Source organism: Neolamprologus multifasciatus, chromosome 15 (assembly GCF_963576455.1).
Source record: "Neolamprologus multifasciatus chromosome 15, fNeoMul1.2, whole genome shotgun sequence".
Taxonomy (NCBI): domain Eukaryota; kingdom Metazoa; phylum Chordata; class Actinopteri; order Cichliformes; family Cichlidae; genus Neolamprologus; species Neolamprologus multifasciatus.
This window is the reverse complement of record NC_140453.1, coordinates 7,120,620-7,136,901: the sequence shown is the minus strand read 5'-3', so window position 1 is coordinate 7,136,901 and position 16,282 is coordinate 7,120,620. Positions and strand designations below refer to the sequence as shown.

At 39.5% G+C, this 16,282-nt stretch overlaps 1 protein-coding gene across 1 annotated transcript in view; it reads right to left on the bottom strand.

Annotated features, from left to right (window-relative positions):
- Positions 1-2,410: 2,410 nt before the first annotated feature.
- nkain2 (sodium/potassium transporting ATPase interacting 2) overlaps positions 2,411-16,282 on the bottom strand; it is a 110,838-nt gene continuing 96,966 nt past the window's right edge. The window contains exons 6-7 of the mRNA XM_085134071.1: positions 10,714-10,795; positions 2,411-6,247 (exon numbers count right to left, since the gene is read on the bottom strand). Coding sequence (XP_084990197.1) covers positions 6,238-6,247; positions 10,714-10,795 — 92 coding nt within the window. The 3' untranslated portion in view covers positions 2,411-6,237. The remainder of the gene's footprint in view (positions 6,248-10,713; positions 10,796-16,282) is intronic.

The window sequence follows — 16,282 nt, the reverse complement described above, 5'->3', positions numbered from 1 at the left end:
TATCTTTTATCATTACAGGACAACCTGTGCAATGAACTGCCATAACCTTTTTTGTAATTTTACACATTTATCATTCAGTTTCACTTAAGATTATGCGGCCCATAGTGTAAAACAAGTGACATCCCTTCTTTTATAACTATTGTTTGTAAATCTAAAGAAAATGTTCAGTTTAATAAGTTTTGCTTGTAAAAAATCTGAACTATGATCACATTTAGCAAATACAATATTAAAACATTATAAATCGTGAGCATTTATTGTCTGAACAACTTTCCATTTTGTCCCATCACGACAGAGAATTGGACCATAATTTAATTTATTCTTTCCTGCCACATTTCAGCTTTTCATAAATGTTCATAAATGTAAAAAGCCATTAGTCTGTATTTTTACAGTAACTACTGAAAAATCCAAACCATTGAAGCATATAATCATCATTCTGGTAATGTAAAAATATTATCAGTTCTTCTCCCCAAGGTTTGTGTTTTAATTCCTAATAATGTGTTTTTGTAATACAAAAAATACAGAAAATGAATGTATTTTCTTACTGTATCCCCCCCCCCCCCCCCCCCCCCCCCCCCAAGAGTCTAAGAGGTCTTTCCCATTCATTTCTGGGAAATTTTATTGAAGGAGAACAAAAACCTTTAGATTGCTGTGTATCTGCTGTGGCAATGTCCTTGAGCAAAATACTGAATCTTTGTCAGCTTCGTTTACGAGAAACTGAATACATCACTTTGTACTGCTGCGCAAATCATTATAACAACTCAGAGAAGAAAGAATCGTGCAATAGCACTTGTTGTAGACCACTTACTCTTCGTTGCATCACACTCACAGTTCTCCTCTTCATAAAAACCCAGCTCTGGTTTAATTTCATCAGGAAAAGTGAATAATAAACGCAGTTTGAATGGACACATTTTTAATGCAGTTGAACTTTCAAATGAATCTAAGTAGGGTACCTGTAAAATGGGTTGTTAGCTTTGTTACAACTTCTCATTAATGCCACAGGGCTGGGGCCACACACTAATTAGTTTTCTTGTTCTGGTTGTGCCCAATTGGTTTTAATGGAGAATGCCAACAATGTTCAGAGAGGAAAAACAATCTTTACAAGTGCACACTTATTACATAAGGCCTCAAACCCAATCAGGAAGGTGCTGTTTTACACAAAACAAGTCAAAAAGTAACTAGTGTGCAGGGTATAAAATAGTTCAACTACTTGCATTCTTCAGCATTTCTTCAGCCTTACAATTAACTGGCCTTGCTCACTCCGGGAATGTTTTCCCATATAAGTGGGTAGATGTGTCATTCCTTCCTTTAACATTGATTTGCTGTTGAAATGACTGTTGTAGTTTTTTGGAACATGAACAAAAGCTTCCCAGCTTTGACTGCATGTGGGAGTTAAACAGGCGTAGTTGTTGATGACAGGGTGCACTGAATATTTCAGAATCTGCTGATGTTTTCCTACATAAGCATTGCTAGGGTTTACAGATAATGGTCGGAAAAAGATAAACTATCAAGTAAGCAAAAGGTCTCTGGGCGAAAATGTCTTCTTGATGCCAAAGGTCTTAGGAGAATACACAGACTGCTATGAGCTCACATGAAGGCAAAAATAACCTAATTATCAATCATTATAATCGGAGTAAGCAGAAGAGCATCTCTGAATGAGCAACACACTGAACCTTGAAGCAGCAGTAGACCAAACTGGGCCAGCTATGAATAGAATACTAATACTACAGTTCAAATTCATACAATAGACAAATGTTATTTGTCTATTAATAAATAATAAATCCACCCTATCTTGTGTTAATAGTTCAGATTGTTGTTGGTGGCGTAATGTTGTGAAGGATATTTTCCAACATACTTAGTACCAACTGAGCATCATTTAAAGGCCACGGCCTACCCGAGCACTGTTGCTGACCATGTCTGTACCTTTATGACTATAGTGTACCCATCTTCTCACGGCTGCTTCCAGCAGGATAACACACCATGTCACAAAGTTCAGCTAATCTCAAACTGGTTTCCTGAACATGACGATGTGTACTCCAATGGCCTCCACAGTCACCAGATCTCAATCCAACAGAGCACCTTTGGGATGTGGTGGAACGGGAGGTTGACATCATGGATGTGCAGCTGATAAATCTGCAGCAACTGTGTGACGCTTGCATGTCAATATGGAGCAAAACTTTCTAGCACCTTGTTGAAGCTGTGCTACAACAAACGAAGGCAGTGCCAAAGGCTAAATTGGGTCCAACCCAGTACCAGCAAAGTGTGAGCGTATACTTGATAAGAAACCCTGAAGTCCACAGAAATAGCCCAGTCTGTACTGGGCTAAACTAATTTACATGCATAATATAGCTGGGATGAATAATCTGAGCTAATGTCTAAAAGGAATCAAAGAATAGAGGACACAGTACAGACGTTCCTTCTCCACACTCTACTTTAATCCCAGCTGTCTAGTTTATGTACAGTCAGTCACCTGTGGGAAACCCATCATATGAAGAGAAGGCGCTAACATACATACATGGTACATTCTAGTCAGTGGTGAACTTCAACAAATCAACCCAGAGCCACAGAGAAAAGACTGGACGTCTCTGCTCCCACTTTCAGTAAGTGGCACATTTCCATAAAGATGTACTGTGAAAATAGTTGCTAAATATATGATGATCATGTCTTATTGCATTTTCAAACAGTCGTCTAACAGAAGATTATCTGTTTCAACAAACCAATTTCCCTCCAGAATTTATGCTTTGTATCTTGGAGCTTTTTATTGCAGTGTCAAGAGTTTTACACTGGCTTGATTGAATGTTTATTTACACTGATCAACATAATAATGGCTCGGCTCAATTCTTCTCCTACAAATTCTTTTTTCCTTTTATCACATAAAAGCTCTATTGACTGTTCCAAAGTCTAAATGGGCTCAACCAGCTCTCAAGATAAATAACAAACAGTGTAGCTGCTGTCTTCCTTTTTGCTTTAAAAATGTATTATTACTGTTGTTATTGCTGTTTTTTCACCTTTAACAAGCTCTTCCTTCAGCTTAAATTAAAATTTAGAGCAGAGCGCGTGTTTTTTTAATTGTCTTTTTGTTGGGTTCTGGGTCCAAGTCTGCATAGTTCACCATGACATAGAAAACAATGCACTGCAGTACACAGTCCCACATGTGGTCTCACACACACACACACACACACACACACACACACACACACACACACACACACACACACACACACACGGGTCACATTATATTTCTGAAATCCTTTTTCGCTTGTTAAATGTAGCAAATTAGGACTTTCTAGATTACTGATTACACAGCGTGGTCAAAGACAAATTTATTAACAAATAAAATCCACTTTCAGTTCAAATAAAGTCATTTCCTAATGCTGCGACTGACCATCTCTTTCAATTAAGCTTCACAATAATGGAACATTTTCACAGTTTCCCGATTTGAACTGTGCAAAACAAACCAAGCTGTCAGAAAGCCACATGTGCACGTGTTTGGTTGACAGTTCAAATACAAATGAATATTAGTTAATTTAATTATGTGTTGAATTGAAAGTGAATTTTAAGGCCTAACAGACCAGTTAATTAAACAATTACAGCCTATAGTGCAACTAATACTCTCCCTCCGCCTTGTCCTCTCTTTCGCGCTCTGATTTCAAATATACTATACAGTTAGAAGAAGTAAAACATAGTAGTCCCACTTATACACAACATCATACAGTATTAGTCAACTAGAAAAAACAGTAAACACAGCCACATGTGAATAAAAAACGTCTAGAAGGTCAAAGTTACATTTCATAGTTTTACATCGTAGTAGCTATTTTTCTCCCTTTACTCAGCAGACATTTCAGACTGTGTTATTTATAGAAAAAAACCCACAAAGTTCACATTTAGGACTCTTGGAGGAGCTTTTGAGGAGCATTCGACAAACCAAACAGTTCCCATTTTTAAGTAGCTAGTTAGTCACACGCAGCATGAGATTAAATATGCAACAGTTTGGGAAACACCTCATGCAAACACACAAAATGCTGTTTCTGTCCTCCGGAGCCCCACAGGGCAGCGATTTGAAACCCCTGGAGTTTCATTACAAAACGGATATACTGCTGAAGATACTGGCCGAGGGGGTGCGGAAGGTGGATTTTGAAACAAATTTTGTTGAGGAAAACAGTCTGACCTTGTCCATCCTTCTTTTGTGAGAAGCCAGTGTTTTTCCCACCAGAAAAAAAAGAGTTTCTCAGTAAAAGAAGAAGGCCTCAAAACATTTGGTCCAGTGATTACAATACAAATGCAACATCAGTCACATTTCCAGGAGGAGTCAGTTGAATAAAAATAAAACATAAAATAAAAAAAACCTGCTGGCTATCTGGAATGCCGTTATAATTTTAATTTTGATATCTTTTATCAGTTTTCTTTCATGGAAACCCTGCAAAGTAAACTTGAGACCTACTATTATTGGTCCCAGTCTGCGGCTCTCTGAAACCAAGGTCTACAGAGGTCTATGTGATGGTACAGTTGGCACTTTCAGCATTAAAAGTGGAGCAATGAAGTGAAAGAGGAGAACTGCTAAATGTCTTTCTTTGTTTTTTTGTCCTCATCAGGCTGCTGGCGAGGGTGTGCAAGGATACGGCAAACCTTGCTTTCCCCATTTGTTCCTTTCAATCTTTTATCATTCACCACAAAGGCGAAGCATCAAATAATGCATCAAAGAATATCACTTAAAGGCTTCCCTGTTCTCCAGTGACGGTGACCACCATCTTTCGGGAAGGTTTCCTTCTCTAACATCCAGCTCCCTGAACTGACAGAAAAATGCCAATTCACGACACGACAGGCTGCTCTGACTGTGATTGTCATTTCTATAAAGTGTTGCCTGCAGAAGATTTTGGCTGCTTTTGAATTATTATTAAAAAGAGCTGGATATTGCAAAAAAGGGTGATTTGCCATTCTTTCTTTAAAAGAAAAAGAGTCTAATTAAGAAAAAGAAAATCGCTTGTTCGGTGACAGATATGGGGTAGTCTACACAAGGACTGAGACGGATGGGAACCTGTCGCTCTCCTGTGACATTTTCTGTCTTTGTTACCATCTCTGTATGTGTCTTGGGTGGAAGACGAAATCTTTATACAGCAAGAGACACAGCTGTTTTTTATTCCTTGTATGGCTGAAAACACCCCGACCTTTGGGATGCTGCAGCTAAGAAGTGTGGGTCATCTCTACCTGCTGCGTCAGTCACTCAAGTGTTCAGTCTTTCAATTGTAAACATTAAGATTCACATTAGCAGTAAAAAAAAGAAAGAAAGTGAAGTGCTAAGATTTGTTCTAAGCTTGTGTGTGTGTTTGTGTGCATGCATGCGTTCACATGTACATTACTCAACGCCTGTCTGTGAATGCGTCTGCTTCCTGTACGCATGCACAGATGAGAGGACGGTGTGTAAAATCAACGCTGTTGGATAACATTCAACATTTTTTTGCCAGAGTAAAATGTGTCCTCCTGCCGTCTTGGCCATCACCGTTAGAAAACCAGATCCTGAAATTCACCAAAAAAACAAAAATAAATAAATATATAACTAAAACAAAATTAAAAAAAAAACTTTAGGAAAAAAAGGTGTTTAACATTCCTTAATCGGTAGTCATGTTCGGAGATTCTTCGCTGGACTTTTCCAAGTGTTAATCAGTCAGGCACAAAGAGCAAAAAGTTCCAGAGAAGGTTAAACAGGCTCTGTTGTGTGCACGGGGATGGTTTTTGAACTCTTTGGTGAGGCGCAAGAGCTGTTAGATACCAACACACTTAACCAGCGCTCCTGAAACATGTTTTTTTTTTTCTTTTGACAGCAGAAAATTGAACGAGTTCTCATTGGAAGCTCGCAGGAACACGTGAACGTCGACCGTCGAGCGTGGCCTCTTTGCATCCCTTCGGTTTCCCTCGTAAAGCAGACGCCCAGCAGCACAAGGGAGAAGCAAGTCACTGGCTACTGACCGGGTCTGAGGAAGGAATCAAAAATGTCCTGCAGTTACCATGCTGAGCCACATGAGGCCAATGTTTCATCAGGAACTCCACTGAAAGACAGGCTAGTGGGAAGCCATCTGACCAAGTGTTTGGGGAGATTTTATGAGCTGAATCGCAGAAAGTCATCTGTTCCCTGTCTACTTGTCTGTGTCTCTGTTGTTTATTAAAAGACAGTTGGGAGTAATAAAAACAGGATTTTAAGCAGGAATCGTTGGTAAGGCAGCACTCTTGGAGTCGCTTCTGGGCTTATTTTGACCTGTGGGGGGGAAAAAAAGAGAAGATGAAGAAAACCCAAAACAATGCCAATGATTTTATTTCTATTCTAACTGGTAAGTAGTTATTTTTAAGGTGCGATAAGACATGAAAACATAAAGTGTATGTGACGCGGTCATGCGCTCTGTGAAATCTTCCGTAAAAATGAGAACACTGAAGGTTAAGAGGTTTATGCTGAAATGCTAAGCAGTACATTGTGTTCAGCACGCTGCCTGACTTAGTCATTTACTCATGATAATGTTGCTGGATGAGAACATCATAAGCACTTGTCCCATGTGTTTTGTGAAAGATAACACTCGAGAGAAAGCCTGACACTCTCAAGGGTACACTGGCTCTGTGATACCCCACACCCCCTTTTTGTTGCCAAAACAATCATCTGACATTAATGCAATCACATTACATCATCTTTAATGCAGTGATGTCTAACTGTAAGAGTAAGACTAAGATTTGGTAGCCGTGTAACCTGTACTTTGCAAAAGTCTTGAGCCATCTGTTCTTGCCTTTTTTTTTTTAGAGCGCTCTTGAGCAACAGCTTTCCAGATTTTTCCGAAAAAAGGTTTTCTTTGGGCAGGGGCTGCTTTTTCACTATTTCGTATCAGCCCATTTCTTTTACCTGACCATTTTCAGAGAAGTGTTTTTCTTCTGTTAGGCCCTTTAACACTGACCCTTGAAACATTCAAGTACAAAAAATAAACCGGTATAATAAACCAGTGGTGTATCTACACATAACAGACAACTTAGCTAAGAGACCATTTTAAAATGTATCTTGAGGCACTTTGTTGACAAAACACATTATTTGTTCCCATTTCTTCAGTTTCTAGTCTTTTGCTGAAACCTTATCATATTTCAGCACACTGTGCAGTGTTTTTAATCCATCCATCTTCTTCCACTTTTAGGGCGAGAGGTTACAGGTTACACTCTTTACAGGTCGCCAATCTATTGCAGGGCTAACACAGAGAGACAGACATCCATTCACACCGACATGTGTACCCTGTCAATTTAGAATGACCATTTAATCTAACCCTCTGCATATGGGGCTATGAGAGGAAGCTGGTGTACTAGGACCAACTCGTGGGGAACATGCAAACTCCACACAGAACAGCCCTAGACAGCTGAAGAATTCAAACTCAGGACCTTGCTGCTGTGCAGTGACGATATATGATGGTGAACCATGCCTTCAAGAGTTATTCCTGAAGACTAATTTTAAAAAAAAATACAAGAAAGCTTGCTTGAGCGAAATCAGGCATTGTTTAAAAATAAGGTTATACCAAGGTTGCTCGAATTGTACAAACTCATGTATGTTTGCACACAATTCAGTAAATCACTCCAAGTTTTCCCTATTTTTCTACCAAAACATAAAGAAATGGTGGATGGCTCAAGACTTGTAATTTCTCATTCTAAGGATAACAAATATTACAAAGCGTCGGATGTAGTGGTTTAAAGTATGCCACCACTGGACTGTAGAGCATTAGAGATGTGTTCTCTGGAGTCTCGACTCACACTTCTCTGTCTGGCAATCCCATGATGAGTCTGGGTTTGGCAGTTGCCAGGACAATGGTGCTTGTCTGACTGTATTGTGGCAAGTGTAAAATTGAATGGAGCGGTGATAATGGTGTTTGTTGTTCATGAGTCAGGTTTGGCCCCTTAGTTCCAGTGAAAGAAACTCTTAATGCTTCAGCATCCCAAGACTTTGGACAATTTCATTCTCCCAACTTTGTGGGAGCAGTTTGGGGACAACCCCTTCCTGTTCCAACATAGTTGCTCAAAAGTGCAAAGCAAGGTCCATAAAGACATGGATGAGCCAGTTTGGAGTGGAAGAACTTGACTGGCCTGCACAGAGTCCTGACCTCAACTCAAATACTTTTGGCAATACAGCGCACTGTACTCACAGCAGTCACTGCTGGTCTTATGCTACCTACCAGCAACCACGTAAAACTTGAATCCCCTCTTTCTAGCAGAACGTGTTTTAAATATTACAAGTGAATGCTGTCAAAATAAAGCACTTTGAAATCAGATGATTCTTGGTGATACAACCTATCATTCAAAACTATGCCACAACGCAATCGATGTCAACTGCGTTAGGAATGGGAACCAAGAACTGGTTCTTGTAAAGAACTGGTTCCCAATTGTTAGTTTGCTTGCCTCGATTCCACTTATTGGTTCCACTTGTACTCGCGCTACAGGCTGATTTCAGTTTGCGTGTCAGAGGAGCAAATTAGCATCAGTCTGCAGCGTGGATATGGACACTACTTTTATTTCTATTACAGAAACGGATGAGAGCATGATAAAAAGAGCCGGAGCAAATGAAGTGCAAACTGCATCGAGAACAGAAAGAAGATCCATTACACTGCTAACACAACTGTGCCTCTTTGCAAGCACCTGTGCAGAGAACATGCTAACATTAAGCTAGCCAAGAACCCAGAATGATGTTAAAGCTGATAAGTGAACACTAACTCCAGCTCAGCTGTCAGACCCTGAACTTCAACACGTAGCAACCTGATGAGCAGTCAGACTTCTCAAAATGTCTTTGTGCTGGTTTTCATCTTTGCTTAGTGCTGTCAGTTTTGTGTTCATAACCAAATACTAAGAGAAAGATCGTATGTGTGTTCTCATTAGGACAGGGGTTTGTGTTGATGTATGGGGCTGTAGCCTAAAGAGACTTTGAGACAATGTGTTTCAGGTCATTTTACAGAGTAAAAAGCAATGTAACAAATTATTTTCTTCTAGGAGTTATTAAGTATTGTACTGCAATACCTCAAGCATGCACAAGCATTTGACCACATAGCACTGCAATCAATTTGCATGAATGTAATGTCTTTGATATGCTGCTTAGCAATGGCAGAGCCAATGAGAACCCACTGAAAATCAATAAGAGAATGGATAAGGAATCAAATAGGTAAGTGTTATTGATAATGGAATCAGAATTGCTAAATTCTTATCAATTTGCACCCCTAATTAGCGTGAGACAAAAAGATGAGGAATAAATAAAATGTATGATAAATTCACTCCAAGAGTTTCAGCTCTGTTTATTTTTTTCTGTCATAAAACAACAAAAGTCTTTTTTTTTCTTTGTGAAAAGAAAGACATTTCTACAGAAGGCTGGAGGGGTGACTGTTGTGCGTGTGTGTGTGTGTAGGTGTGTGTCTGTGTGTTTTTCCTTTGGGATGGTACAGCTGATGCTTTTTTATTGGTCCCTCTGGCCAGAGCCAATAAACACCAAACTGAAGGGACAACAGCTGGAGAACAATGATAGCATATTGATGATGTTTGTGTCAGTATGTGTGCATATACTGTAAAGTACGTTTGTGTGTCCATATGTGTACAAGCACAACTACTGTCTGGATGTTTCTGCGTATGAGTCTGTGTGTACTCATGCTTCAGCTCTCGCGTGTATGTTTATGTGTGTTTGTGTTTCCAGCAATTATCTTGGGTGGGGAGGTGTGTGTGTGTGTGTGTGTGTGTGTGTGAGTGTGTGTGTAGGGTTTTTTTTGATGATTTATGACCCGTGTTATGGCTTCCACAGGGAGATATAAAACTACAGAATGGTCCTTTATTGCCTTTCTTCTTTGTTTAGTCCTATGTTCCATCCATCACTCTGTGTTTCTCTTTTTAACCACTCCTCTCTCTTTTTCTTTCTCTTCATCTACTAGCCTCTCACCCATCTCTCTCTCTCTCTCTCTCTAATTTGCTCTGGCTCTTTTCTAATAAAAACTGTTATTGATAACCTGCCCGCTGCACATCAGTGGAATCACCATTACTTTCCCTCGCTGTTTGTTACACTGGTGGACCTCTTTCCTGCGTTCGCTCGGCACCTTCCCCACAACAAACCGAGACCGTGAGATTGATGCACGGTTGTCTGAGCCTGGACTCGTCTTGTGATCTCCTATTGGCTTCGCCGCCTAAGAACAGCCGAGGATTTTGATGAAACTGCAATCCACAGTTTGAGTCTAGGGAAATGACCATATAAACTAGGATCTGTCCTGCAAATACGCAAAAGAAAAACCTCGCAACAACAACAAAAGCCACTCCATGAGACAAAAATAATACTCTGGTAGGTGCTCGTTCCAGTCAGAGTGGAAAAGATGGTTAAGAGCTAATTATCAAAAACAGTGTAGTGGTTTTCATTACATGGCTCACCTTTATTTGTGAGGGGGGTGATAAAAGCACCACAATGGTGATAACTGATGAGACCTTGAGCTGGTAAATGATAAGCCCTTATGCTGATAGAGCAAGAACGTGCCTATATCCACCTCTGCAGAACGCATGATATCAAACCCAGATGAAAATGAGCCCCTAAACAGACTGTTGGGGTTGAATTTTAGAGGGTGAGAGCTTTTCGGGGTTTAAAAAAGTGAGGAATGACCATGGCACTGATGTTGTTGGCACAACATATGATAAAATTAACCTCAAAGCATTTTAGCTTTGAGGTTTTAGTGTCCCCATACTTACATGTACATGGGTTGTAGTTGAAGGTGGGAGGTCTTCTGAGGCCCCTGGTAGCCATACGAGTCGAACCCTCCTATAAAATCAACTGCACAAAGAAACAAAAGCAATTAGAGAAAGCGTATGTCACCGTGGTTATCAAGTGGGAACATCCCACAACAGAAGATTCATGCCTTTAAACCTACTCCACCTACAGAGGTCTCAGCAGTATACTTTGAACCAGAACAACCATCTCTGTTGCTTCTATTCCTGCTAATCAGGATAGTAGGCATGAAACTGCTTCAAGTAAAAATTCTGCAATGCAAATTACCCATCTATTTTTAGGTGCAAGACTAAAACTTATGCAGCGATATATATTTATGCCTTGAGAATACGCTTAACTCCTAAATTATCTAGGATAGCTCCACAGATTCCTGAGCTGAGGAGCTGCCAGCAGGTGGTTGCTTTCCTCACACAGAGGCAGAAAGCCTGGACTTTTGAAGCGAGGGAGCCATGATATTTCTTTTACTTTGATGTTGCAGAGCTCATAAAATGATACTTCCCTGCCTTGATCAGCAGCATACATTCCTATTTATTCTGTGAGATTTCATAACTTCAAGTACAATGCAGAGTTTTGGCTGTCACTGCATAGACCGAACGTAGCTGTGAATTTACCTTAAACCTGCAGAAAACAAGTCTAAATAACATCTTACAGCAAGTACCACATACAGTCAGGCATCTTTATTCCCAAAACAAGCCCTCATTATGGCAGATAGCTTTTATATGTCTATTACTAAGATAATAACATACATACATTGCATGTATGTATTGCATCGTGTATTAGATGAGAAGATTGATGTAAATCTTTATGCAACCCAATAAGCTTAGCTCTAAAATTATCAGATAGATAATCAACATGTTACCTCTTGTTTAGTTAATCTATATTAAAAAAAGTAAAAAAGGCAGTTTTTTTTAGCAACTTAGATTATTTGATTATGTACAGTTAGCCATCCTTTAATCACTAAAAATATTATATTTTTAAAATCAAATAAAAAAGAGATAATGTGTTACTAAAAGTGTAGATGTAGATGATTTTGTTTGAGAAAAATTTCTCCTGTTTCTAAGAGTTTGCTATGCTAACTCGCAGCTAGCTTTAGCCTCAAAAGCTAATCACTTGTTTAGTTCTGAAATAATAAATATAATTTCTGTATTAAATCGCACCTGTATTGCATGGAAGCCTGTAACTCAAAATTTCAAGAAAATCTATCAGTAACTTGAAATTGTGACTTTTTTTTTTAGTGTGTTATGGCCCTACCAGGACCTCCCCTTGTGTGGGTGTGGCGTTCTCTCTCAGCCTCCTCCTCCCTTGCCCCACCCCTTTGTCTTTCTCACTCTTCTCTCTCCCCAGGACACAGCTGGTGTTCATTGGCCTGTTTACCACCTGGGCCCAGTCAGCAATCACCTCTCTGAGGTTATAAAGGAAGAACTGCGTGATGGTGGTGATGTCTCTGGTGTTTCTTCATTGTGTTCTAGGTGTCGAAAGAGGTCCTACTGTGTGATTGTCCTGCATGTGGCGTGGAGTTGTGGGAGCAGTGGGGAGAGTAGCTGCTTCATGTGAGTAGTGTGGACTTGTGGGCCTCAACAGCAGCAGAAGCAGCACCAGTGGAACTTGCTGCTGCTAGTGACAGGGTGGGCTTGTGGGCCCCTGGAAGTGCCTGTTTGGTTGTTGTGTCCTTTGTTCTTGCGAACTTTCTCTAGTGTTATTGGTAAAACGGCTTTGCCGGCTCTGTCAGTTCAGATTATTTGTAATAAAACTATATTATATACTGATCTATACCTATCTTGTGGGGAGAGGTTAATTGGATAATCCAAATTGTCACTAGGTGTGAATGTGAGTGCGAATGGTTGTCTGTCCCTGTGTGTTAGCCCTGCGACAGACTGGCGACCTGTCCAGGGTGTACCCCGCCTCTCGCCCTATGACAGCTGGGATAGGCTCCAGCGCCCCCCCCGCGACCCTGAAAAGGATAAGCGGAAGCGAATGGATGGATGGATACTGAACACCTCTGTCTGGTTTCCTTTTAATTCCATTCTGGACCCATTTGTTACCGGTCCCCACACTCACGACCCTAGACCTCTTCGTGGGGACGTAACACAGTGGTGGAAACAAAGTGTTGGATGAGGCTTAGTGGTTTTAATATTCGCTAGCTTCAGAGCTAGCGAATAATTTTCGGTCAGCTTAACTACAGTAACCCTCCAAAACGTAGTTTTACATCTTTATTTTGCTTGTGACCGGCTGGATGTGAGAAGAAAGACAAGAGGCAAAAAGATGTTAACTAGCCAGCTAACTTGGTGCTATCGTCTTGGCTCTATGAATCCTGATTTTCATGCCTCGAGATTTATTACAATATCAGCTGCAAAAGACACTGATCATTATTGGACTTGAAAGAATTTAGACTGCTGCTTTAATGGTCAATGGCAACTCAGTTTGCTTTTGGAAGTTGAGGAACATTTCAATACGGAAATGGATAATGATGCTGGACTTAACAACCGGACTGTAATTGCCTTTATTTAACAAAAAAAAAAAAAAAGTTGAAATATTTGTGCACATAACTAAATCTTCACGTTAAATTAAAATCATCATTTAATATAGGTCTTGCAACACTGAGACATTTAAAATTTAACTTTAAAGACAACCATACTCTACATTATCAGTAAAGAATATGAAAATCTAACACTGTGATTATTATTAAAAGCTATTTAGTATTTTAGGAATTTGGCATGACATACTTTTCTTGATTGTTTATTTCACTTAAAATCTTAATCTTTAGTCTTAATTAGTTGTAAAACAAGTTGTCCTTTATTTTTTCACATTGCTTGCATGAGAAATCTGAATATCAGCCTAACACACAACAGAAAAGCAGATGGAACAGTTTCTGGTCATTCAGCTGATTGTGACTGTTCAGAAAGACAAGACAGAGCCTCTGTTGGTGCATGAAGCTTTCCTCCTTTGTGTGGATCCTTTTGTGGGGGAATGGCCTGGTGTAAACCGTAAGGGTTTCCTGCTGATTCATGCTGCAGTCAAATAGCCTCAGCAGAGTTTCTGCCATGCTCGACCCTTTGAACACTAGAGAAAATGGAGCCTCTGAGCTTGTCAGCGTGCTGCCTGTCAAGCTGTAGCTACCCAATTTAAAAATTCAGATTTGTTATTCATAAGGCTCAAGACTGTCCAGTAAGAGTGTAAGCACATAAGCAACTCTCTCAATAATGTTGCAAAACTTTATATTTCTTTAAATTTATTACTGGTCAAACATTTCTATGATGACTGTTAAATAAAAAGTTGCTGTTGCTATGTTAAAGTGTTCATTCATAACTGTGTGTCGTTTGTGTGTACGAATGCGAGTAGCTCTGAGACAGATAACACTATCTTGATTAATACACATGCGCACAAACACACACCTACACTCATACACATATGCTCAGGCAAGCACAGAATAATTATCAAGGTAATGAGCTTTCTCAGCAACTCAAATTATTATTGGTCCTAAGTGAGTATTCACTTCTTCACCCAAGGCGCATTTCCACCAAGCTCCCTTATTGTTTATTCACCCAGGATGGATCATTGTGTACCACTTTCCACAGCCAAAATTTGGGACTCACTGCTTAGCATCACTATCATTGTTTTTTATATATTAAATCGGATGGATTTATCAATGCTTTATCTGGAGTTCAAGCCCAGCTTTTCCAGTTCAAAGTCAGATAATTATTGTTTCACCACAATGTATCTCCAAGGACTTGTGATTGACTAAAAAAAAGACACAGAGCTTGAATTACAACATCCTGAAAGGTTTTTATGGTTTTCAAAACATGTTGCCTATCCCTACTTTAACAGAGGGCTGAGACTTTAATTTGAATCCTGATTCTTTCTGATAGCATTTCCCCCTTGAGAAGTATTAAAATCTTCCATGCAGTTTATTATCTCTCATCTGTGTGCAGTTTGAAGGTTTTCCTCATGTCTGCAGGAATTTCCTCTGTGCCCCTGTTTGCTCCCACAGTCCAAAGACATGCAATTTCGATAGACTGAAAGCTCTAAATTGCCTGTTGGTGTGAACGTAAGTGCGAATGCATTTGTCAACATGCATTAACAATTTCATAGACTAGCAACCTGGCCAGACTCTACGTTGTGCCTCCTTCTCAGTGTACGCTATAATAGGCTCCAGCTCCCATCACCTTTAATATCATAATTGATCTAGAAAATGGATGAATGTATGGGTCAGCTGTTAATATGTGGAGGTGAAATTTGCCCAGATTTGTTAAAGTCCCTCACAACATGGTTTCAAATTATAGCTTTTCTATCTACTGCGAAATGTTCATGAATAAATAAGTAATGAAAAGGGCCCCACTACACTCATCATGTGTTGATTGATGAGTTTTTTTCATTATGCTGTTAATGTCAACAAAGCCATTAAAGGAGAGGAAATATGGCACTCAATGAATCCTGTCTAGAAATATATAAAGGACTATTCGGTTACCCAAAGACTTCCCATCTTTGCTACCAAAAGGCCAATCAACAGCTAAATAATATAAAAAAAAATTCAATGATGCAATTGCCATCACCATGCAGTTCAGAATCATTTATAATGGTTCATGACAGTTTCGAGAGTTTGGTAGAAGGTATTATTCCTTAATATATAAAATTATAGAGATATATCTTTCTTAGGTTACTGTGACATTATTTAGAATGGTCTTCATTCCTGAGTACTGATGTGGTGAGAGACTCAACTGTAAATGAAATTATAATGATGTTCAGGTAGTACATGTGTAATCAGCAGGGGAACAGAAGCTCAGAAAAAAACGTATTTTGGGGCAAAGACACCAAACTTTTAATAAGTTTCTCTTTTGATTCTATCCATGCAGTTTTTATGTCTCATGTTTATCTATTTAGGGACTTTGTCTTGTTAACATGAAATAACTGTCCAAAAAAGTCCTGCCACTTGTCAGCCTTCTTGCTAATGCCTCTAGACAGTTATACTGAACATCCTGTTTAGATAAATGGGAAGAGATCCTGCATGTATACAATGTATAGATCATTGGCGTTCTGCAAGGCAAGCAGTGCTTGGCCTGTGAAATCTCAAAGAGACATCAATTAAAGTGAAAGCAATCTCTCTTTTTGTATCTGTCTTGAACTTTCCACCATCCTATAAATTACTGCCATTTTGTTGATGTTGTAGGCTATTAGGAGGCTTGCCTCCCACCATTATTGGCTAAAGCCATGTAGACAGAGTACATAAGCCAGCCACAACATAGCAGAAACTACTGTGAAAATTTATGACAACAACACAACTGACTCTCAGGTTTCCTGGTTTAACTGTTGCTCTTTTGAGGTAAGGGTGGGATAATTACCATCCTTGCCACTACAGAATTTTCTCAGATTTCTATTCAAGAGTCTCTCGGTGACATCTTTCTCTTAGTCTCTGTTAGTGCATGAAAATACTGTGAACTCTGACATCTTTTAGCTGAGCCCTATCAGCTCAAACCAATTAAAAGTAAGAACAGGTACTAAAGTGTGAAAAAAATAAAGCTATTGCACTTTGACAGA